The sequence below is a fragment of the Arvicola amphibius genome, chromosome 1 (assembly GCF_903992535.2).
Source record: "Arvicola amphibius chromosome 1, mArvAmp1.2, whole genome shotgun sequence".
Taxonomy (NCBI): Eukaryota; Metazoa; Chordata; class Mammalia; order Rodentia; family Cricetidae; genus Arvicola; species Arvicola amphibius.
In genome coordinates, this window is record NC_052047.1 from 133,167,112 (window position 1) to 133,190,299 (window position 23,188).

At 45.3% G+C, this 23,188-nt stretch overlaps 1 protein-coding gene across 1 annotated transcript in view; it reads left to right on the forward strand.

The window, feature by feature from the left end:
- Dmbt1 (deleted in malignant brain tumors 1) overlaps nt 1–23,188 on the forward strand; it is a 69,802-nt gene that overhangs the window by 19,693 nt on the left and 26,921 nt on the right. The window contains 10 exon segments of the mRNA XM_042054166.1: nt 165–197; nt 2,316–2,658; nt 4,414–4,440; nt 8,584–8,646; nt 9,887–10,210; nt 12,932–12,958; nt 15,128–15,157; nt 18,454–18,489; nt 20,222–20,278; nt 21,639–21,962. Coding sequence (XP_041910100.1) covers nt 165–197; nt 2,316–2,658; nt 4,414–4,440; nt 8,584–8,646; nt 9,887–10,210; nt 12,932–12,958; nt 15,128–15,157; nt 18,454–18,489; nt 20,222–20,278; nt 21,639–21,962 — 1,264 coding nt within the window.

Sequence of the window (23,188 nt, forward strand, 5' to 3'; positions counted from 1 at the left end):
TTCCTTAGGCATGTTGGGTATCCCAAGGATGAAACTGGCTTTATTCTAACTTAGCCATATTTCCCCGAAGATTCTACCTTTTCTTATTTGTAACAACTATACAAGGAGAATCCATTTTCTCCTTTGTGTTGTTGCCCCTACAGGACAGTCTAGGTAGCTGATAGTCTTCGATACTTCCTAGGCTCTATGATGCAACTGTAGCAGTCAGATTGCAGGGCAGGGGAGGACTGGAGAAGTCTCTGACACAGTTCTGCAGGAGAAGACTTTTCTAGAGCTGTTTGTATCAGTACCTACTGTGTGGGAAGAGGTCAACTTCCTTCATTTCCCATGACTCGATAGAGGCTGGGTGTTTGACAGCAATGGATTCATCTCCAGATACCTCCTCTCTATGCAGCAGGACCATGTCCTAGAGCCAGGGCACATTTTAAACAATTTACACATGTGTTTTTAAACTAGTATATTGTTTAAAAGAGGCATGTTAGAAGCATTTCCACTAAAGTAAGAGCAGTGCGCTAGGCATGGTTATACACACAGACAGACAGACAGACAGACACACACACACACACACACTCTCACAAACACACAATTCAAGCACTCAGGAGACTGAATAAGGAGGATCTTGAGTTTTAGTGTAGCCTAGGGTATATGCAAAGACATTGAATTAAAAAAATATATTTATATACAAAAATTAAAACAGGCATTGCAACACTTTGATAGTTTATATTATATTGGACATAACAGCCAATTCAATTAAGTAAGAACAATTAGTTTTTTAAATGTGTGAAACATTTTGTATTGATTCTCCAGATTCAACACAAGCCAATGTAGGCTTTAGAGTTAGGGTCTGTGGGTTAACGACATTTTCTACAAACATAGCCTTTTAGACTGGGAGGACTCAAGACTATACAGATTTCTCTCCCATCTCGAGTCACATAGCATTACAGTAGAGAGCCTGAATCACATCACATCAGCAGTTTTAACTGTACTTGCATGCCTGACCTTTTCTCAATGGAGACCTAACTTCCTGTTTCTTTCTCATCCATTTATGAACGTGTAGAGCCGACCACTACAGAGCCAACTACCACTCCAGAGCCGCCCACCACTCTACCAATAGGTAACTAAAATTGTATAACTCTCTCTCTGGTGCAGGTTGTAATGTCAGTGTCAGCCATGACTTTCTTGACACACTTAAAGGGATGTGTGTGTGTGTGTGTTTGTGTGTGTGTGTGCGTGCCCGCGTGCGTGCGTGTGTGTAGTATTGTGAAATCTTAGAGAAGCTAGGATCGGGTCCTGATTGTTGGAGCTTTCCTCTGTCGTGACCCATTTGTCTCTGTGTGGAGGAGTCAGTCAGCAATGAAGTGGGTTTCTCCACGGTCTCTAAAGTTAATGTTATGTCAGAGGAAACTCTGGGTTAGAGGATCAAGATAAGACAAGCTTGCAGAGAGGTTTCCGTGGCAAAAGAAGACCGATGATTTATTGTGGGATCCATTCTGAGTTCCTTCAAAGGGTCCCGTTAGTTCAGTGAAAAACCCATGCGGACCTTTGTCTTGTCTAAACATGTTGGGTACTTAACACTTGACTTCAGTGGTAAGTTCATATCAGTTGTCTTGGAGACCAGTAGTAACAAAATTCAGGATTCTCTAGAGTGCTATTATTGAAATCAGAAGGTGAGCTCATGGGACAGTCTCCTGACCCAGCTCAGCAGGGTAAACAATAGTCTCTAGTCATGCTTAGTGCTGTTTTATTGGGCCTGAGAAAACAGTTCTGATAACACATCTCATCCTTGTATGGGTAAGCTCCCAGTGAGAACCTTTGCCAAAGATCCATGAACTTGTCTTCTGCCGGGGAGCTCATCAATCTGTCCCTTCGGTCAGTCATAGAGCAGTGTGGGTCAGGGGGCGGCTGGATGTACCCATGTGCAGTCTGTGCATTAAGAGTTGTGGGGCTATGATTTCTCTATGTCCTTGAAAGACCTCACATTGTCCAGTATATGTTGGTGTCCTGAAGAGTGTATGGCACTCAAAGACCTTAGTTACAAGATGCAGCAGGTGTCTGCCCACCATCCAGGATAGATTCAACCCATGTCAGCAGTGCACACACATAGCCCTCCTGGTGACAGTCACACCTTTCCTGTCTAGAACAGAAGCAGCGAGAATTCAGTGCTGGTGCAAGGGCAAGTGACAGGGGTAAGGTCTTTCCAAGACAGGGTGCCCAAAAAGCAAGGAGGGAATCATGTGCTGTATTGCCTTAAGCTCCATGAAAGAGCTGCCCAGAAATGCACATTCACGATCATCCACACAGGAACAATGAAGGAGAATCCCCTTGTCTTTCCAGGAACAGGGCTTGATTTGGCTGTGAGGCTGGTGAATGGAGCAGACAGGTGTCAGGGTCGTGTGGAGATCTTTTACCAGGGTTCCTGGGGCACCGTGTGTGACGACAGCTGGGACACCAATGATGCCAATGTGGTGTGCAGGCAGCTGGGCTGTGGCTGGGCCGTGTCTGCCCCCGGAAATGCCCGGTTTGGACAGGGCACAGGGCCCATTGTCCTGGATGACGTGGCCTGCACAGGGCACGAGTACTATCTGTGGAGCTGCTCCCACCGAGGCTGGCTCTCCCACAACTGTGGACACCACGAGGATGCTGGAGTCATCTGCTCAGGTATGACCCGAGATCCTTAGTTCTGACATTAAGCGCGAGATACGGTTGTGTTCTTTTTACCCCCCCCCCATCTCCATTCTGGCCGTGTTTAACTCTAAGGTTGGTGAATACCCAGAGCCCGGCCGTTCTCAGCCAATGGAGTTTTGTTTTTACTCCTTTTCTCTTTTGGCTCCTTGCTCTTGCAAGCCAACCGCTGAGCTCCCAAATAAATCGCACACAGAGATTTATTCTTGTATTTAAGTAACTAGCCTTAGCTTGGCTCTTAAAGTTAGCTTTTCTTAAATTATCCCATCTCGCTTTTGCATCAGGGCTTTTACTTCCCCTATTTCTGTACACCTTTCAGTCCTTCTTACTCTGTGACTGGCTGTGTAGTTGGGTGTTTGGCTGCTGACTCCTCTTCTCCTCTTGCCCCTTCTCTCAGATTTCTCCTCCCATTCATTCTCTCTGGCTGCCAGACCTCCTCATCCTTTCATGCCAAGCTATTGGTTACTCAGTCCTTCATTAGATCAGTCAGTTGATTTTTTTTCATGACAGGGCTACTCTGTAGCTCTGTAGCCTGTCCTGGAACTAGCTTTTGTAGACCATAGCATCTCGAACTCACAGGGATTCATCTTCCTCTGCCTACTGAAGGCTGGGATTAAAGGTGTTTGCCACTGCCACCTGGCCTAACTGTTCTTTATACATCTACATATATTCTCACACGCAAATATTCACTTCACAGACAGATATGACACATTTTACACATAAATACACACACACCCACACCCGTACATAGACATACATTGACATATGAAGCGAAACCGACCCATAGAGACAGATATGGACGTAGACACACATACACTTTATGTTTTCCACTGGCCATTCCTATTCTTCCACCACATCTCAGGTAGCACTTGCCCCCTGTACAAGACCGTCTGTTGATGTCTTCAGGGACCTGACTATTCTGGAAGTCTCTGGATGGCAGGGAACATACCTTGTCCACTTAGTGCCAAGTTTGGTATATGAACCAAGAGCCTAACAGGGTGCCTGGCTCACCCGAATGTATTTCAACAAGCAGGACAGGGGTTATAATTGTGAGTAGCTCAAACTCAGGCCTTCTTTCCAGACCTGAGCAGCCCTGCTGTTTCCATAATATATGCATATACATACACACACGTACCTACAGATATGTTAAACCAAGAACAACATTAACTACATCCTCACCATTCCTGAGCAATTATCTCAGTCTCCATAGGAGATTGGTTCTAAGAACTCCCTTGCTTACACTCAAACCCTTCCATACTCAATCTTTATAAAATCTGTTGTGTGACCCACATGTGTCTCCTGCATTTTTACAGTCATTCCCAGTTACAGCCCCTGATAGAACACCAAGGCCGTGTAAGTCGTTGCTGTAACTCAATGCTCCTGGGATGAGGGCAGAGTGAAAGCTTCTGCCTGCTCAATACAGGTGCATCTTATGATCCATTACCTGTGTAATCCATGAAGGAAGCCATGGACACAGAGTGCTGATTGGAATATTACTAAGGCTGTTTTTCTCTTTTGACCAAGAAATATGAAACCTCAGTTAGACTTTGTCTTTAGGGAGCCCACACCGCAGAGGTTTAAGAGCTTTCTGTTTAGGGGTTGGTGGACTTGACCTCGGGTTTACCTGGTTGATCAATGCATAAGAGTCAGCGCTATTGCTCCTCACTTAGGTTTTTCCCAGGATTTCTGTGGGTGAAACACACAATCTGAATTTGCTTTATTCTCTTACAGCTTCTCAATCAAGCTATTCAACACCTGGTAAGTACTTTGAAAAGATGGACTGTATCAGTTTAGAGCTTCCCCTACGTCATAATTAACACTGCTTCATTAAATGTTATCTAATGAGACAAGGAAGCATTAAATAATCTGTGTCTGATCTGGACATGTAATGACAACAGAAGCTTCTGCCAGCTGGAGCATAAAGGGTCAGGTGGTAGTACAGGTGCAGTCTTCAATCTGATGTTGCCCCTGCCTCAGATTTCAGTGTGTGTCAGAATCTAATAGATTATCTGATTGCATGGCCTGGGACTCACATTCTTCCTTCAAGGGATTCTGACTTGGAGACCCAGAGTGGCTCAGGGTCTGTGCTTTGTCAGATGATGTTTAAGGATGATGTCAGATGATGTTTAACCTGCCCTCCTCCACACTCTGGGAAATCTGCTTGGTACAAGACTACTAGGACTTTAAGACGTGCAAGCATATACGTCCATTAGTTTGCTAAGCCTTCAAAAAACAAAAAAAAAATATGTTCATGCTATTTATTTAATTATTTATTTTTGACACCCATGTAGCCCAGGCTGGTCTCAGACTTGATGTATAAACAAGGCCACTTCAGAATATAGTCAGACTGGAAGAGATATAGTGAGAGTGTAGGCAGAGTCAGGGAGAATCCATGTACCCACTGAAGGAGATAGACATGAGATGCCAGACAGAACCTTACCAGTAGTCCACAACCACATGGTGATACACAGGTTAATAGAAATGGGTTACTTTAAGATGTAAGAGCTAGCTAGAAATATGCATAAGCTAATAGGCCAAGGAGTGTTTTAATTAACAACAACAACAAACAAGGCCACTTGAACTCTTGATACCCTTGCTTCTAGTTCAGGAGATCTGAGATTCCAGGAGTGTTCCACCATGCCCAACTCTTGTTTATCATATCTGAAATGATGTATACTTCATCTACAGCCCACTTGTTTTTAGTTTCTTTTGCAAAAAGTTATTTTGACCAAGTACTTAGGCAGTGCACACAGCCATGACTGCGCCACAGATCGCCCTACACCCAGCAAGAGTGTACAGAGCAGTTGAAGCTAACTTTGTAACCTGCATGAGTTTATTTCTAAACAGGGAACCCTCTTCTAAACCCTGGTTTGTTCTTCAGGCTAGTGAATCCCAGAAGTGACAACTAAGGCCTTCTCCTTTGCTTAGTCTCTGATTATTGGCTACTCATTGGATTGGTACCCAGTGTGCTTTCTGCTGCAGTGGTAAAACACTGGCCATAAGCCACTTGGAGGAGGAAGGGTTTATTTGGCTTAAAGTTTATTGTCTATCATCCAGTGAAGCCAGGGCACGAGCCCAGGGCAGAGGAGCCCGAGGCAGGAACTGATGCAGAGGCCTTCCAGGATCCCTGCTTGCTGATTTCCAAACTCATGCCTAGCCAGCAATTTTATACTATACAGGCACATCTGATAAGGTCAGAGAGATGGCATTCCTCTACCAATTATCAATCAAGAGAATTTCCCACAAACAGTAGCAAATGTTGTTTAGATAAGCCTAGCAGTTGAAACTCCTTCAAAAGGCTCAGCTGTGGCAGGGTGACAGTGGAGCTAGCTAGGACAGGTGGCCAGCCCTGCTGCTGATCCTGCTGCTGTCTGGTGGAATCCAAGTGTAGCTTTGGGTACAGAGTCAGGGATGGAGTGGAGATGAGACGCGTGGGTGTCAAGCTGCTGGGCAAACTCCACCAATCCCTGTCCTTCACCTTTCTTCTCCTCTCTGCCCTTCAGTCACTTGATGGGTGAAATTAGCTTGAGCCTAGTGTCAGAAAAGCTAGCTGGAAACACTTACTGGTTCTTCCTTGTACAATGAGAGCTGTTCTTGCAAAGGGTAACAACATCTCATAGCTCAAAACTTGTTATATATCAGAACCAAAATCATCTTCATGTATGAAATGAATCCATTGAAATGTAGAGGCTGAAGAGATGGCTCATCATTAAGAGCACACACTGCTCAGAAGACCTGAGTTCAGCTTTAAGCATCCAGAGTAGAGAGTTTATAAGCACCTGTAACTCCAACAAAGAGTGGCTCTGACACCCTCTTCCGGCCTCTATGGGCAAGTGTACCTATGTGCACATACCCCACACAGACACTTGTCTGTGCACATAAATAAAAATAAAACAAATCTTTCAAAAATTAAAGATATTGCACATAATCATTGCTGAGTTAATACAGGTAACATGCACTATTATCATGAAAACTTCCCAACATTTTGAGGTATCATTGATCCCATTCTTTAGATAGGAAGACTAAAACATCGTTAGATAATTTGTTAATAGTTGCATGTCTATGATTCCATGGCTGTAAATGTGAAGGTGGGATTTGAACCCAGGACTGCCTAGATAAGACCATCTTTGTTCAACCAGGGTGAGAGCTTGCGCACTTCTGTGTGAGTTTATAGGTGAGGCCACAGAGGACCATTGCCTGTGCCGCTGTGCCCCTGGCATGAGAAAGCCACTTCCTCCCCTGAGTACATGTCTTGAGAGAAGAAGAAATGTCCTGGCAGGGACTCAGGGGAAGCTTTGTGACCAACCTCCAGTGAGGGCCAGACTGAAGATGGCAGTTCTCTAGGGGGACATCCGCAGAATGATCAGCAGAGGGCAGCAAGATGGCTTCATTCAGACCCAGGAGTACCTTGTGAATGTCTTGTGTTGCTCAGTTGTCTTTTGCGCATCCCCACCTGTGAAGACCTCAACAACTGCACCCGTCTGACCCCCTCACCTTGTTTCCATTCCAACCTGTTACTCACATACCACAGAGTACTCATAATCGCAATGTAGCCACAGCAAAGCCACACCCAGGATCCAGCTGTCAGGATGCTGAACCTGTTCATCCTGGGGCGGGGTGTGTGTGTGGGGGTGGGGTGGGGTGGGGGCGGGGCCCTGACAGCACTCACCTGCTGTCTGTTTCTCTCCCAGTCAGTCACCGTGAGTGACTTAGGGACATCACACCTAGCAGAAACATGCTGCCCCGTGTCTCCCCAGTCACACTCATCCTTAGTGGGAGAATAGGCTGGAGTGGCAGAGGAAGACTTCTGTTAGATGAGTTTATTGCCTCCTTGATCCTGTTGAGGATGGAGAGGATTCCGAGCCACTCTTTGTGTGTGTTTGCGAGACATGTAGCGTTGGCTGGTCTGGAACTCCTTATGTAGACCATGTTGAAATTGTCTTGCAGAAATCTACCTGGTTTTGCCTCCTGACTGTTTAAAATTGTGCACCACTGTTCCTGGTCTGTGCTGGAAGGCTCAGGGAAGAACAGTGACTAAGATATTCATGTAGTCTGCCATGAAACTCAAGGACCAACCAAGGCTTGTGGATGGGAGCTGATTAGAGAGGTGGAGAGAGACACATCAAACTTGATGTCCGCATTCCCAGAACACTAGAGGCATCATGGATCCCAATGGAGGAGGAGACAGAGTTTGCAGTGGCAGATATGGGTATCCAGGAAGCTGATGGAATGTGAATCTAGAGTTCTGCCCTGGGACTGTCAGGGTTAAATCAGGACTGAAGAGGTGACTTAGAGAGGCCTTGTCTAGAAAGTTTTCAAAGAATGTAAGGTACGGTAGACTGGGAAGACTATGAGGAAGGGCATTGCTCAGGTCCAGGGTAAGGAAGAAACATAGACAGCACTGGAAGCCAGAGGAGGGAGGGCCACAAGGTGGTGCTTGCGCAGGATACAGCAGGCCAAGTGAGCAGTTCCTGCAGCTTAGCCTCTAAAGCTGCTGAGTGGCGGTGACCCGTGTCAGGTTGGGTGGAAGTCCATACAGGCTACTGGTGCACTGCGTATAATGACAGCTGGGACATCCAGGATGCCGATGTTGTCTGTCGGCAGCTCGGCTGTGACCATTCTGTATCAGCACCCGGAGGGGCCCACTGTGTCAGGCCTCAGAGAACATTCTCTTTGGAGGTGTGTACTGAACAGGACAGGAACCCTACCTGTCCAGCCATCAGCATGATGTGTGGTACAACCATGACTGTGGCCACAGGGAAGACATCGGAGTCACATTCATTACCCAATTCAGACCCCAAATCAGCAGATTTAACTGTACATGCATGCCTCTGGTTTTCTCAACGGAGACTCGATTTCATATTTTCCATTTTTCTCTCCAATCTGTATCTGCACACGCAGAGCCGACCACTCCAGAGCCTTTCACTACCCCAGAGGTGACCACCACTCCTGAAACAACAGTAGGTAAGGAAATGGTACAAATTTTTCTCTGTAGGTGGCAATGCTAGTGTCATTCATGGGGTTGGCTTTCCTGAGACACTTAAGGGTGTGTGTGTGTGTGTGTGTGTGTGTGTGTGTGTGTGTGTGTGTGTAGTGAAAACTTAAAGAAGGTGGGATTGACTCCTGATCTACGGGGCTTTCCTTTACTGAGGCACCTGTCACTTCCCCTTTGTCTCTCTCTGTGTAGAGTGGACAGTCAGCATGGGGTGGGTTTCAAATTTCAGTGTTATGTCAGAAGAATCTGTGTTAGAGGATCATCATAAGACAAGCTTCCAGAGAGTTTTCCGTGGCAAAAGGAGACTGATGATATATTATAGGATCAATTCTGAGTCCCTTCAAAGGGGCCCCTGCCAGATCAGTGCAAAACCCATGCAGACCTTTGTTTTGTCTAAACATGTTGGGTACTTGAAGCTTGACTTCAGTGGTAAGTTCACACCAGTGGTCCTGTTAACCAGCAGCGACAAAGTTCAGGGTTCTCTAGTGTCCTGTTATTGTAGACAGAAGGTGATCTCATGGGTCAGTCTCCTGACCCACCACAGTTGGGTGAGCAATAGCCTCTATTCATGTTTAATACTGTTTTTGTTGGGCCTGAAAACAGTTCTGATATCATATCTAACCCTTGTCTGGGTAAGCAGATGGTGAGAGCCTTTGCCAAGGACTCATGACCTTGTCTCCTGCCAGGGAGCTCATCGATCTGTCCCTTTTGTCTGTCGGAGAAAAAAAACCTCCTCTACCTTATCCTCTACTAAGGTCAGGTGAGGGCCTGGATGTGCCTGAATGAAGTCCATGTGTTAGGAGTTGTGGGGCTGTGATTTCTTTCTCTCTCTCCTTGAAACACCCCACATTCTCTAGTGCATGTCATCATTCAGAAGAGTGTATGGCACTCAGAGGCCTTCGTTACAAGATGCAGCAGGTGCCTGCCCACCATCCAGGATAGATTCAACCCATGTCAGCACTGCACACACATAGCCCTCCTGGTAACAGACAGACCTTTTCCTCTAGAAGAGAAGCAGCGAGCATTCAGTGGGGGTGCAAGGGCAAGCGACAGGGGTAAGGTCTTTCTAAAACACGGCACCCACAAAGCAATAGTGGAGGGAATCAAATGCTGTATTGCCTTAAGCCCCCATGAAAGAGCTGTCCAGGAATGCACATGTGCCATCATCCACACAGGAACAATGAAGGAGAATCCCTCTTGTCTTTTCAGGAACAGGGCTTGATTTCGCTGTGAGGCTGGTGAATGGAGCAGACAGGTGTCAGGGTCGTGTGGAGATCTTTTACCAGGGTTCCTGGGGCACCGTGTGTGACGATGGCTGGGACATCAGTGATGCCAATGTGGTGTGCAGACAGCTGGGCTGTGGCTGGGCCGTGTCTGCCCCTGGAAATGCCTGGTTTGGACAGGGCACAGGGCCCATTGTCCTGGATGACGTGGCCTGCAGAGGGCACGAGTATTATCTGTGGAGCTGCTCCCACCAAGGCTGGCTCTCCCACAACTGTGGACATTACGAGGATGCTGGAGTCATCTGCTCAGGTATGCCCAGAGATTCTTAGTTCTCACAGCCATTACTGGGATATGGTTCGCACCCTTTTCTCAACCCCAGAACTCCATTGTGGCCGTGTGCATCTCAGACCTCGAAGACACGTGAATACCGAGGTCCTGTCCTTCTCAGCTGCTGATGGTGTTGTTTTTATTCTTTTTCTCTTTTGGCTCCTTGCTCTTTCGGAGGCCTCCCACCCAGCTCCCAAATAAATCACACACAGTGGGTTACTTTTCCTTATAAAGGCCAGTCCTTAGCCTGGCTTGTTCGAGCTAGCTTTTCTTAACTTCAATTATCCCATCTGTCCTTTTCCTCTGGGCTTTTACTTTCTCTGTTTCTGTACACATTTCTTTCTTTCTCATTCTGCAGCTGCTGTGTAGTTGGGTGGCTGGCTGCCTGCATCCTCCTTTCCTTCTTCTCTTGCTTCTTTATCCTCTCCATTTTTCCATCTGTTTACTTCTCTCTGCCTGCCTGCCCCACTGATCCTTTCCTGCCAAGTTCTTGGCCATTCAGCCCTTTATTAGGCTAATCACAGGCTTTGAAGAGGTAATGTAACATAGCTGCACAGAGGTAAACAAATGTTACATATAAGAATGCAACACATATTCCCATCATTAAAGAAAATTTTCCACACCACAAACAAATGAAACACATCTCAAAATAATATTCTACAGCATTGAGTCAGGGCCTTCACAATCCTCTCAGTTACCCAGGGCTCCAGCATTCATGTGAGACAGATAATTCATGGAAGGACAGCATCAGGCCCCAGACTTGAGAAAGCAACAGGGTCAGCATGCACATCCTCCTGCAAGCTGTAACCTAGTACTGGTTTGCAGAGATGTAACCAGTTTCTGTATGACTTTGCCGTGTTCAGAGGGCAAAACAGTACAGTGCTAAGAGGGGAAAAAACTCACGTCTTTCCTGCCAGTGTTTCCCTGCATCCTTCTCAGAAGCACTGCACAAAGAACCTTTTGGGAAAATTTCAATACTCTTTACTCTCTTCCTGCTGTACTAATACCAGGGTTCTCCCAGATTCAGGTTCAATAGCCCAATCATGAGCACAGGGGAAGAAGTTACAAATGACTGTTGAGGGTCGGGTATGGTGGGGTCGTCATATGTCATGTGTTCCTAAGCCACATGGAAAGAAGTCCTACAGAATCCTAGTCCTGTGAAGGTGCGTCTTTAGGTGGTCATCACTCATTGCTGAGGGTACCCTTGGCTGTCTATCTGTATCACAATGCAGAGCCTTGCTGTTCTGTCCCATAGGTGCTGATGACTTTCTTACTTCCATTTATAAGCTTCAGAAGCCCAGGTCCAATCTGGGGCAGGGGAGTATAGGGTAGAACTCCATGAACTACTTCATAGCTCATGGCTCCTTCTGGAAGTCCCTGCCCTTCCATTCCAGCCTCTGCTAGGTTTGTGAAAATGCTGAGTCTGTCCTCCCTGTGGTCTTGGTGAACTATGGGGCACTTTGTGTCTCGCTGTCCTTCTACTCACAGGTGACCATTCCACACCTAGCTCAGGCGAATCTCCACAACTAGAATTGGAGCGTCCCTGTTCTCCTGGTCACTTTTGGAGTCAGGCTCTTTCTGTTAGCACTATGGCACTGACAGGACACCCACTACTCACCTCAGTGGGGTTTTCCTACACATGTTACTACCTATGTGATTATCCTTGGTCTTTCCTATTCAAGGCTAACGAAGTCTGTCTATGAATAGTTGTGTGAACACACCACAGGGCATATAGAACCCCCTTGCTGAATGCTATCAAACATGGAAGGCTTTAGGATTTACCATGCTATTGACTACAAGCCTGCACGGTGGCACCTCATGGTCCCATGGTCCTGTGTCTATGTGTCTCTGTCCATTCATGCTGACTTCTCTGTATATTTCAGATCCTCCATGTTCTTCTGTTTTCAACCTTGCTTATCTCATGGAGACATGTCTATCTCCATAACCCTCGCTGCTGGCCTCCAAGTACTTAATTCTCCAGCCTCAGCCCCACAGTCCCAGGATTGCAACTTTGAGCCACGTGCCCAGCACAGCTTCTGGTTTCCTTTATTCTCCTTATAAAGGGTCCTGCAGACTACTCACTGCACAAAGCTGTGGTTGCTACAGTGCAACTCCAACAGCGCCACCTGTAGCCACAGTCTGCTCTCTCTTGCTGCTCTGGTCTCTAGAGCCAGTCTGTTTATCCTCTCCTTCACTAGCTTGTTCTACCTGCTCATTCTGATGGCCGGGACATTATCCCCTTAGAAGACCTTCCTCATCTATACTCAACATACTTAGAAACATGCACACACACACACACACACACACACACACACACACATGACATACACTGAGATATAACCACATTACCTTAGAAACTTCTATGTATAGAAACATACAAACATGCAGAGAGGTACATGCCTGAACACAAACACATGTGTAATCCGTTAAGGGAGCCATGGACAGAGAGTGCCGAGTGGGATATTACTAAAGCTGTTTTTTTCTTTTGACCAATGAAAATGAAACCTCAGTGTTAGACTTTGTCTTTGGGGAGCCCACACCGCAGAGGTTTAAGAGCTTTCTGTTCAGGGGTTGGTGGACTTGACCTCAGGTGTTTCTGGTTGATCATTGCATAAGAGTCAGTGCTATTGCTCCCCAGTTAGGTTTTCCCTGGGATTCCTGTGGGTGAAACACACAATCTGAATTTTCTTTATTCCCTTACAGCTTCTCAATCAAGCTATACAACAACTTGTAAGTACTTTGAAAAGATGGACTGTATCAGTTTAGAGTTTCCTCTGTGTCATAACCCTGCCTCACTAAATGTTATCTGATGAGACAAGTAAGCATTAAATAATCTGTGTCTGATCTGGACATATAATGAGAAGAGCAGCTTCTGCCAGCTGGAGCTTAAAGGGTCAGGTGGTAGTACAGGTGTAGTCTTCAATCTGATGTTGCCCCTGCCTCAGATTTCAGTGTGTGTCAGTGTAGTGATGAGCTGCGGGAAGGCCTGCTTTTCATCCCACCTGGCTCCCACATGGCTAGCTTTACACCCGAAATAACAACACACAAATTGTATTCATTTAAACACTGTGCCCATTAGTTTCAGCCTCATACTTACATCTTGACTAACCCATATCGAATAATCTGTGTAACACCACTAAATGGTGTCTTACCAGGAAAGATTAAGCATGTCGGACCTGGCGGCTGGCTCCATCACATCTCACCCAGAGAGGAGAGACATGGTGATTGCCGGAGGCAGCTGCCTCACTTCCTTCTTCCCAGCATTCTATTCTGTCTACTCCACCCACCTATGTTCTAACCTATCAGGCCAAGCAGTTTCTTTATTAATTAACCAATGAAATCATCAGATAGATAGAAGACACACCTACATCGTTTCCCCCTTTTCTGTTTAAACAAAAAAAGAAAGGCTTTCACGTTAACATAGCAAAATTACATAAACAAACAGTTATCAAGTAAGAATTACAGTTACAATATTTATATCTACTTACTCTTTTATCATAACTAAGAAAAACTATAACTATCTATCTATACTTCAAGTCCATCAAAGACTCCAGAAGAATATAATATTACCTAAGTAAACAAGAAATAAGCTACTTCCAAACTCTAGAAATGGTAGAGACATCTCGCTTCCTGGAAAGTCACCCAAAGTTCTTTTGTACTGTTGGGGCATCCATCTTTGGTCTACAGGCCCATAGTATCCAGCAGACATTTCCATGAAGCAGGAAATTTCAAAGGCAGTTCAGTCAGAATCTGCTGTGTCCTGCAGAATGTCTCGCAGACTCTTTCATGAGTAAGGAACCCAGAAAGATCATCTCACCTTTAAGCAAGTTCAGCAGTCCTCTCTCTGAGGGTTCTCTGTGTCTAGTTTATGCAACAATCCAGGCAAGAGCAGTTTCTTGCCCAAATGGCTATCAAACTCCATAAGAATCTGCTTCGATATCCATCATCTTCTTGAAGTAGCTGGTGCTGCCAGGAGCAGATGTGTCTCATTGTCATGAAAAGCCCTAAATTATTAAAACATTTAAATGCCATATTCTGTAGTCCTTGAAAGATATGAAGAATACCCATTTAACTGAAATATATCTCTACATATCTAGAAAATCTAATTAACATGACTACAAGCTTGATTATTATTGATGATTATCTATTAACAACCTATGTACATTACATTTTTAAATGAACTATACAATCACAATACCTTAATCAATATCAGAAGTATATGTATACATATGAAAAAATTGACCTTAAAATCCATACCAATGCAAAATATTCATATCTATATCATGTCAGAATCTATTAGATTATCTGATTGCATGGCCTGGGACTCACATCCTTCCCTCAAGGGATTCTGCCTTGGAGACCCAGAGTGGCTCAGGGGTCTGTGCTTTGTCGTCCTCCACATGCTGGGGAAACTCCTGCCTGGCCCAACATTAATAAGACCTTAATTTTATGCATGATTATATGGCCATTCATTTGTTCAGACTTCACAAAGCAAGATAAGTCTATGTATATTTTTCATTTAGTTTATTGAGGCCCATTTAGCTCACACTACTCTCAGACTTGCTGTGTAGGTAAGGCTACCTAACCTTGGACTCCTGATGCTATACCTCAGTTCCATAGTTCTGGGATTCCAGAAGTTTGTCATCCTGCCCAGCTCTTGTTTATTATACCTGAAATGATATATCCCCAATCTTCAGCTCACTTAGTTTTATTCCTTTTTGGAGAAAAAAAAGTCATTTTGATTAAGACCTTGGGCAGTGGACATAGCCAAGCTTGAAACTACAGATTCCCCCACCCCCAACAGGTGTGTACAGTACAGTTGAGGTTAATTTTGTATCCTTTATGAGTCCATATTTAAACAGGGGATCCTTTTCTAATCTGAGTTTGGTTTTTCTTTAGATTATCCGTACCAAGATCCAACAGTGAATGGTAAGGATTTTTTCTTTGCTCTTAGTCTCTGGCTTTAGTCTTCTTGTTGAGTTGATGTCCATTTTGCTTTCTGTTGCTGTGATTAAACACTGGCCATAAGCAACTTGGAGGGAAAGGGCTTATTTGGCTTACAGGTTAGAGTTCATAATCTAGTGTAGACAAGGTGGGAGCCCAAGGCAGAACCTGATGTAGGGGTGATGGAGGAGCCCTGCTTGCTGGATTCCTAGCTCATGCTTAGCTAACAATATTATACAGCATAGCCTACCTTTCCAGGTCAGTGGGCTGACATTCCCCCATCAATTATCCAACAAGAGAAATTCCCAAAGACATGGCCTTCTGCAGATGTGATTTAGATAAACCCAGCAGTTGAGACTCCTTCAAATGACTCAGCTGTGGCAGGGCGACAGTGGAGTTAGCTAGGACAGGTGGTCAGCCCTGCTGCCGGTCCTGCTGCTGTCTGGTGGAATCCAAGTGCAGCTTTGGGTACAGAGTCAGGGATGGAGTGGAGATGAGAGGCTTGGTTGTCAAGCTGCTGGGCAAACTCTACCAATCCCTGTCCTTCACCTTCCTTCTTCTCTCTGCCCTTCAGTCACTTGATGGGTGAAATTAGCTTGAGCCTAGTGTCAGAAAAGATATCTGTAAGCACTCACCAGTTCTTCCTTTGTGTAATAAGGGCCGTTCTTGCAAAGGTAAATAGCATCATCAAAGCTAGATAACTTGATATATACCCCAACCCTAATAGTTTTCATGTATGAAATAAATACATTGAAAGGTAAAGAGGAAACGGCAGAGAGGGTGCAGTCATTTATAGCACACACTCTACGTATGTTTAGTTTTTTTCTTCTTTGTCTTTTTGAGACAGGGTTTTTCTGTGTAATTCTGGATGTCCTGAAATTTGAATTTTTTTCTGTAGACCAGGCTGGCCTTGAATGCACAGATATTCTGCAGTCTCTGCCTCCCAAGTTCTGAGATTAAAGGCCACTGCCCAGCACAGTTTAAAGCACCCAGATTAGGCAGCTTATAGCCACCTATAACGCCAACATGAGTGTCCTGACACCCTCTTCTGGCCTCTGGGTACTGATGTGCTCTTCCCCACACACAGGCACATGCCCGTGTGCATAATTGCAAATGAAACAAATGTTTAAGGCCTGGAAAGTATTGCACATAATCAATGCTCACTTAATACAAGCTTTATGTGCTATTATGAAACCTTCTTAACAATTTGAGGTGTCATTGATCTCATTTTTTAGATAGGAAAGCTAAGACATAGTTTGATAACTTGTCAATACTTGCATGTTTATGATACCGTAATTGAAAATGTGAAGGTGGGATTTGAACTCAGAACTGCCTAGGTAAGACCATCTTTGTCCAACCAGGCTGAGAGCTTGCGGACTTATGTGTGAGTTTATAGGGGAGGCCACAGAGGACCAGTGCCTGTGCCGCTGTGCCCCTGGCATGATAAAGCCACTTCCTCCCCTGAGTACATGTATTGAGAGAAGCAGAAGTGTCCTGGCAGGGACTCAGGGGAAGTTTGGGACCAACCTCCAGTGAGGGTCAAACTGAGACTGACAGTTCTCTAGGGGGACTAGTCATGAAACTTGATGTCTACATTCCCAGCACTCTGGCCCAGGGTGGCACAGGATGGTATCATGGATCCCATGGAGGTGGACACTGAGTTTGCAGTGATAGAAATGGGTAACTTCAGGCTCATGGAATGTGAATCTAGAGTTCTGCCCTGGGACTCTCAGGGTTAAATCAGGACTGAAGAGGTGACTTTGAAGGCTCCTTGTCTAAAATTTTCTAGAAACTGGAGGTCAGAGGAGGAAGGGGCACAACGAGGTGCTTGTGCAGAACAGCATGGAGCAGCTCCCGCTGTGTCAATGCAGGTTTGCCTCTGAGGCTTGTGAATGGCGGTGACCGGTGTCAGGGCCGGGTGGAGGTCCTCTACCAAGGCTACTGGGGCTCCGTATGTGACGACAGCTGGGACACCCAGGATGCAGATGTTGTCTGTCGGCAGCTCGGCTGTGGCCATTCAGTATCAGTACCCGGAGGGGCCCATTTTGGTCAGGGCTCAGGGAACATTCTCTTTGGAGCTGTGTACTGCTCAGGACAGGAACCCTACCTGTCCAGCTGTCAGCATGATGGCTGGTACAACCATGACATTAGCCACAGATAGGACGCTGGAGTTGTGTGTTCAGGAAGTGCTGCTGTTGCTTCTAGCTGTTGCATGCACACTCTTGGGCAACATGTGTTTACATGCGTACATGTGTAGGTGTTCTTACTTGCTTTGCTGTGAGTCATGCCTTAATTGATGTTATGGGCTGCATACATCAGTCTCTCTTCATAGATGAAGACACTGAGCGTCGCAGGTTGAGAAATGGTGAGGACAGGCTCTATCTCATCAGAGCTCTCTGATGCCATCACTATGAGGACTGGCATCAAGATCAGCCTTGACCTAAAGGGCAGTTTCTCTCTCTATCAGGGCAGTAGTTGATGAGGTGACTGCTGGTTCTTATGACCTAAATGTCCAAACTAAATTCACAGCAAAGAGTAGCCAAATGTGAGAGATGACAAATTTTCCAGATCCAACCAAGCAAGTCCCAAAACAAGGTATCTCATTGATTATATGATATGCATTCAAATACCAAGGCATTCAATCTACAAAGAGGTCACCCAGGAAACCAGTCTATTGTGTGTCCCCAAGAGGATTTGCTAATTCAATCATCAATAGGCAGCTGCTCTGTGGCCCCTGGGACTGTGTACATGTCATGACCAGCATAGTGTGGCTGTGGTGATCTAGACCCCACCTGAGAATAGTGTTGAAGAAGCAGGCTCCTCCAAGCAGCCACTTCATGAACAGGTTTCCTCTGCCATTCTGCAATAACCTCTGGAAGTCCCCTGTCTTTCTGGTTGAGGCCACTTTCTCAGGAATATTTTAATGATGGCAAATGTTTATACTGAGATGTTGTGTTTGAACTACAGAAATAGCCAGATAACTTTTTGAATTCAGATTTCATCTGGCTGTTTTGTATCTTGTGCTTAGGGTGGGGCTGTTAGTTACCTGGGTGGTATTTGGGATGGAGTAGATGCAGAGGAGTTGAACGAGGATAAGGACAAAAGATGCTCATGGAGACATCTCAGCGGCAAAGTAACAGAAAGATCAGTATCAGATTCAGCAAGGAGAAATGAAGGCATATCAGTGAGAGAAGGCCTTTAGCATGTGAGATGTCAGCTCCAGCTTCTGAGATTCAAGTGAAATCCAACATCCAGTGACTTCTTTCTTTCTCATCCTGCAGATGTTATCTACGAGACTACAAGTATGTCCACAGAAGGTAACATGTTTTATGTGGTAAATGTGGCCTTATTGTCCCCAGAACCTACAGGCTCACCTCTGATCCAGTAGATCAACAGAAGGCAGAGGATGTGGATTGTAAGCTCCCAGGGGAAATTTCTCAACAAGGTTTCAAGTTTACAAGTCATTTATGCCATAGATTAAATCCCTGCTTGGTGGTGGCGATCCTTCTGACGAGTTATCTGCAAGGGGCTCCAAGGTGTTCTTGTTTCTTAGGGTCTGTTGATGATCCTCAGAGCCCTGAGGCACCCATGTTCCACACTGTACCTTGGTCAGCGTAGGGAGCTGAGTTTGGCCTTGGTGCCTGGAGAAGAAGACAAAGTCTGCTCAACCAGCACCCTTGTCATATCCTTCCCTCTGGGCCATAGAAAGCTCCCTGGGAAGTCCTGATGCTCAACCCTGGGACATCACAGATGCTGTTTTCCTCTCTGACATCCTCCACTGAGAGATGTTGGTGGCATATCAGAACAGTTTAGAGCCTGTCAGCCTGGGCTTTGGGAAGGAAAATCACTTCCTTTCCTCAAGTTTTTTTTTTTAAATTCTACGTATTAGCAAGAACAGTCTCCTTCCACATGAAGGCCTTTGGCCAGACCAAAATTTCTTGGGAATCTAAACGGCCCACAGATCAGCCATTGTTCTTTCTTAGGCATGTTTGATATCCCAAGGATGAAAATGGCTTTATTCTAACTTAGCCATATTTTTCCCCAAAATTCCCCCTTTTCTTATTTGTAACAACTATACAAGGAGAATCCATCTTCTCCTTTCTGTTGGTGTCCCTACAGGACACTCTTAGGTAGCAGATACTCTTCGATGCTTGCTAGGCTCTATGGTGCAACTGTAGCAGTCAGATTGAAGGGCAAGGGAGGACTGGGCAAGTCTCTGACACAGTACTGCAGGAGAAGACTTTTCTAGAGCTGTTGGTATCAGGACCTACTGTGTGGGAAGAGGTCAACTTCCTTCATTTCCCTTGACTCGATAGAGGCCGGGTGTTTGACAGCAATGGATTCATCTCCAGAAACCTCCTCTCTATGCAGCAGGACCATGTCCTAGAGCCAGGGCACATTTTGAACAATTTACACATGTGTTTTTAAACTAGTATATTGTTTAAAAGAGGCATATTATAAGCATTTCCACTAAAGAGCAGTGAGCTAGGCATGGTTATACACACAGACACACACACACACACACACACACACACACGCACACGCACACGCACACCCTCACAAACACACGATTCAAGCACTCAGGAGACTGAATAAGGAGGATCTTAAGTTTCCATGTAGCCTACGGTACATGCAGAGACATTGAATTAAAAAATATATTTATATACAAAAATTCAAACAGGCATTCCAACACTTTGCTAGTTTATATTATATTGGACATATCCACCAATGCAATTAGATAAGAACAATTAATTAGTTTTTTAAGTGTGTGAAACATTTTTGTATTGATTCCCCAGATTCAACACAAGCCAAATGTAGGCTTTAGTGTTAGGGTCTGTGGGTTAATGACATTTTCTACAAACATAGCCTTTTAGATTGGGAGAACTCAAGACTATACAGATTTCTCTCCTATCTCGAGTCACATAGCATTACACATTAGAGACCCTGAATCACATCACATCAGCAGTTTTAACTGTACTTGCATGCCTGACCTTTTTTCAACGGAGACTTAACTTCCTGCTTCTTTCTCATCCATATATGAACGTGTAGAGCCGACCACTACAGAGCCAACTACCACTCCAGAGCCGCCCACCACTCTACCAATAGGTAACTAAAATTGTATAATTCTCTCCCTGGTGTAAGTTGTAATGTCAGTGTCAGCCATGACTTTCTCGACACACTTAAAGGGATGTGTGTGTGTGTTAGTGTGTATGTGTGTGTATGTGTGTGTAGTATTGTGAAATCTTAGAGAAGCTAGGATCGGGTCCTGATTGTTGGAGCTTTTCTCTATCATGACCCATTTGTGTCTGTGTGGAGGAGTCAGTTAGCAATGAAGTAGGTTTCTCCACGGTCTCTAAAGTTAATGTATGTCAGAAGAAACTCTGGGTTAGAGGATCAAGATAAGACAAGATTCCAGAGAGGTTTCCATGGCAAAAGGAGTCCTTGATAAATTATGAGATCCAATCTGAGTCCCTTCAAAGGGTCCTGTTAGTTCCTCCTTTCCTTCTTCTCTTGCTTCTTTATCCTCTAAATTTTTCCATCCCTTTAATTCTCTCTGCCTGCCTGCCCCACTGATCCTTCCCTGCCAAGTTATTGGCCATTCAGCTCTTTATTAATCTAATCATGTGTTTTGGAGAGGTAGTGTAACATAGCAAAACCCATGCGGACCTTGGTCTTGTCTAAACATGTTGGGTACTTAACGCTTGACTTCAGTGGTTTGTTCACATCAGTTGTCTTGGAGACCAGTAGTGACAAAATTCAGGATTCTCTAGAGTGCTGTTATTGTAGACAGAAGGTGAGCTCATAGGGGTAGTCTCCTGACCCAGCTCAGCAGGGTAAACAATAGTCTCTATTCATTCTTAGTACTGTTTTATTGGGCCTGAGAAAACAGTTCTGATAACACATCTCACCCTTGTATGGGTAAGCACCCGGTGAGAATCTTTGCCAAAGATCCATAAACTTGTCTTCTGCCAGGGAGCTCATCAATCTGTCCCTTCGGTCAGTCATAGAGCAGTGTGGGTCAGGGGGTGGCTGAATGTACCCATGTGCAGTCTGTGCGTTAGGAGTCGTGGGGCTATGATTTCTCTATGTCTGGGAAAGACCCCACATTGACCAGTATATGTTGGTGTCCTGAAGAGTGTATGGCACTCAAAGACCTTAGTTACAAGATGCAGCAGGTGTCTGCCCACCATCCAGGATAGATTCAACCCATGTCAGCAGTGCACACACATAGCCCTCCTGGTGACAGTCACACCTTTCCTGTCTAGAACAGAAGCAGCGAGAATTCAGTGCTGGTGCAAGGGCAAGTGACAGGGGTAAGGTCTTTCCAAGACAGGGTGCCCACAAAGCAACAGGGAGGGAATCACGTGCTGTATTGCCTTAAGCTCCATGGAAGAGCTGTCCAGGAATGCACATTCACCATCATCCACACAGGAACAATGAAGGAGAATCCCTCTTGTCTTTTCAGGAACAGAAATTGATTTTTTTGTGAGGCTGGAGAATGGATCAGACAGGTGTCAGGGTCGTGTGGAGATCTTGTACCATGGTTCCTGGGGCACCGTGTGTGACGACAGCTGGGACATCAACGATGCCAATGTGGTGTGCAGACAGCTGGGCTGTGGCTTTGCTGTATCTGCCCCCGGATATGCCTGGTTTGGACAGGGCTCTGGGCCCATTGTCCTGGATGACGTGGACTGCAGAGGGTATGAGTACCATCTGGCGAGCTGCCCCCACAGAGGCTGGCTCTCCCATAACTGTGGACACCACGAGGATGCTGGAGTCATCTGCTCAGGTATGCCCAGAGATCCTTAGTTCTCACAACCATTATTGGGATATGGTTTGCTCCCTTTTAACAACCTCAGAATTCCATCTGGCCATGTGCATCTTAGCCCTTTAAGACAGGTGAATACTGAGGTCCTGTCCTTCTAAGCTGGTGAATGTTGTTTTTATTCTTTTTCTCTTTTGGCTCCTTGCTCTTTCGGAGGCCTCCGACCCAGCTCCTAAATAAATCACACACAGTGGCTTAGTTTTCCTTATAAATGACAGTCCTTAGCTTGGTTTTCTGAGTCAGATTTTCTTAACTTCAATTATCCCATCTGTCCTTTTCCTCTGGGCTTTTACTTTTTCTGTTTCTGTACACCTTTCTTTCTTTCTTTCTTTCTTTCTTTCTTTCTTTCTTTCTTTCTTTCTTTCTTTCTTTCTTCCTTCCTTCCTTCCTTCCTTCCTTCCTTCCTTTCTTTCTTTCTCATTCTGTAGCTTGCTGTGTAGTTGGGTGGCTGGCTGCCTGCATCCTCCTTTCCTTCTTCTCTTGCTTCTTTATCCTCTCCATTTTTCCATCTGTTTACTTCTCTCTGCCTGCCTGCCCCACTGATCCTTTCCTGCCAAGTTCTTGGCCATTCAGCCCTTTATTAGGCTAATCACGGGCTTTGGAGAGGTAATGTAACATAGCTGCACAGAGGTAAACAAATGTAACATATAAGAAGGCAACACATATTCCCATCATTAAAGAAAATTTTCCACACCACAAACAAATGAAACACATCTCAAAATAATATTCTACAGCATTGAGTCAGGGCCTTCACAATCCTCTCAGTTACCCAGGGCTCCAGCATTCATGTGAGACAGATAATTCATGGAAGGACAGCATCAGGCCCCAGGCTTGAGAAAGCAACAGGGTCAGCATGCACATCCTCCTGCAAGCTGTAACCTAGTACTGGTTTGCAGAGATGTAACCAGTTTCTGTATGACTTTGCCATGTTCAGAGGGCAAAACAGTACAGTGCTAAGAGGGGAACAAACTCACGTCTTTCCTGCCAGTGTTTCCCCGCATCCTTCTCAGAAGCACTGCACAAAGAAGCTTTTGGGAGAATTTCAATACTCTTTACTCTCTTCCTGCTGTACTAATACCAGGGTTCTCCCAGATTCAGGTTCAATAGCCCAATCATTAGCACAGGGGAAGAAGTTACAAATGACTGTTGAGGGTCGGGTATGGTGGGGTCGTCATATGTCATGTGTTCCT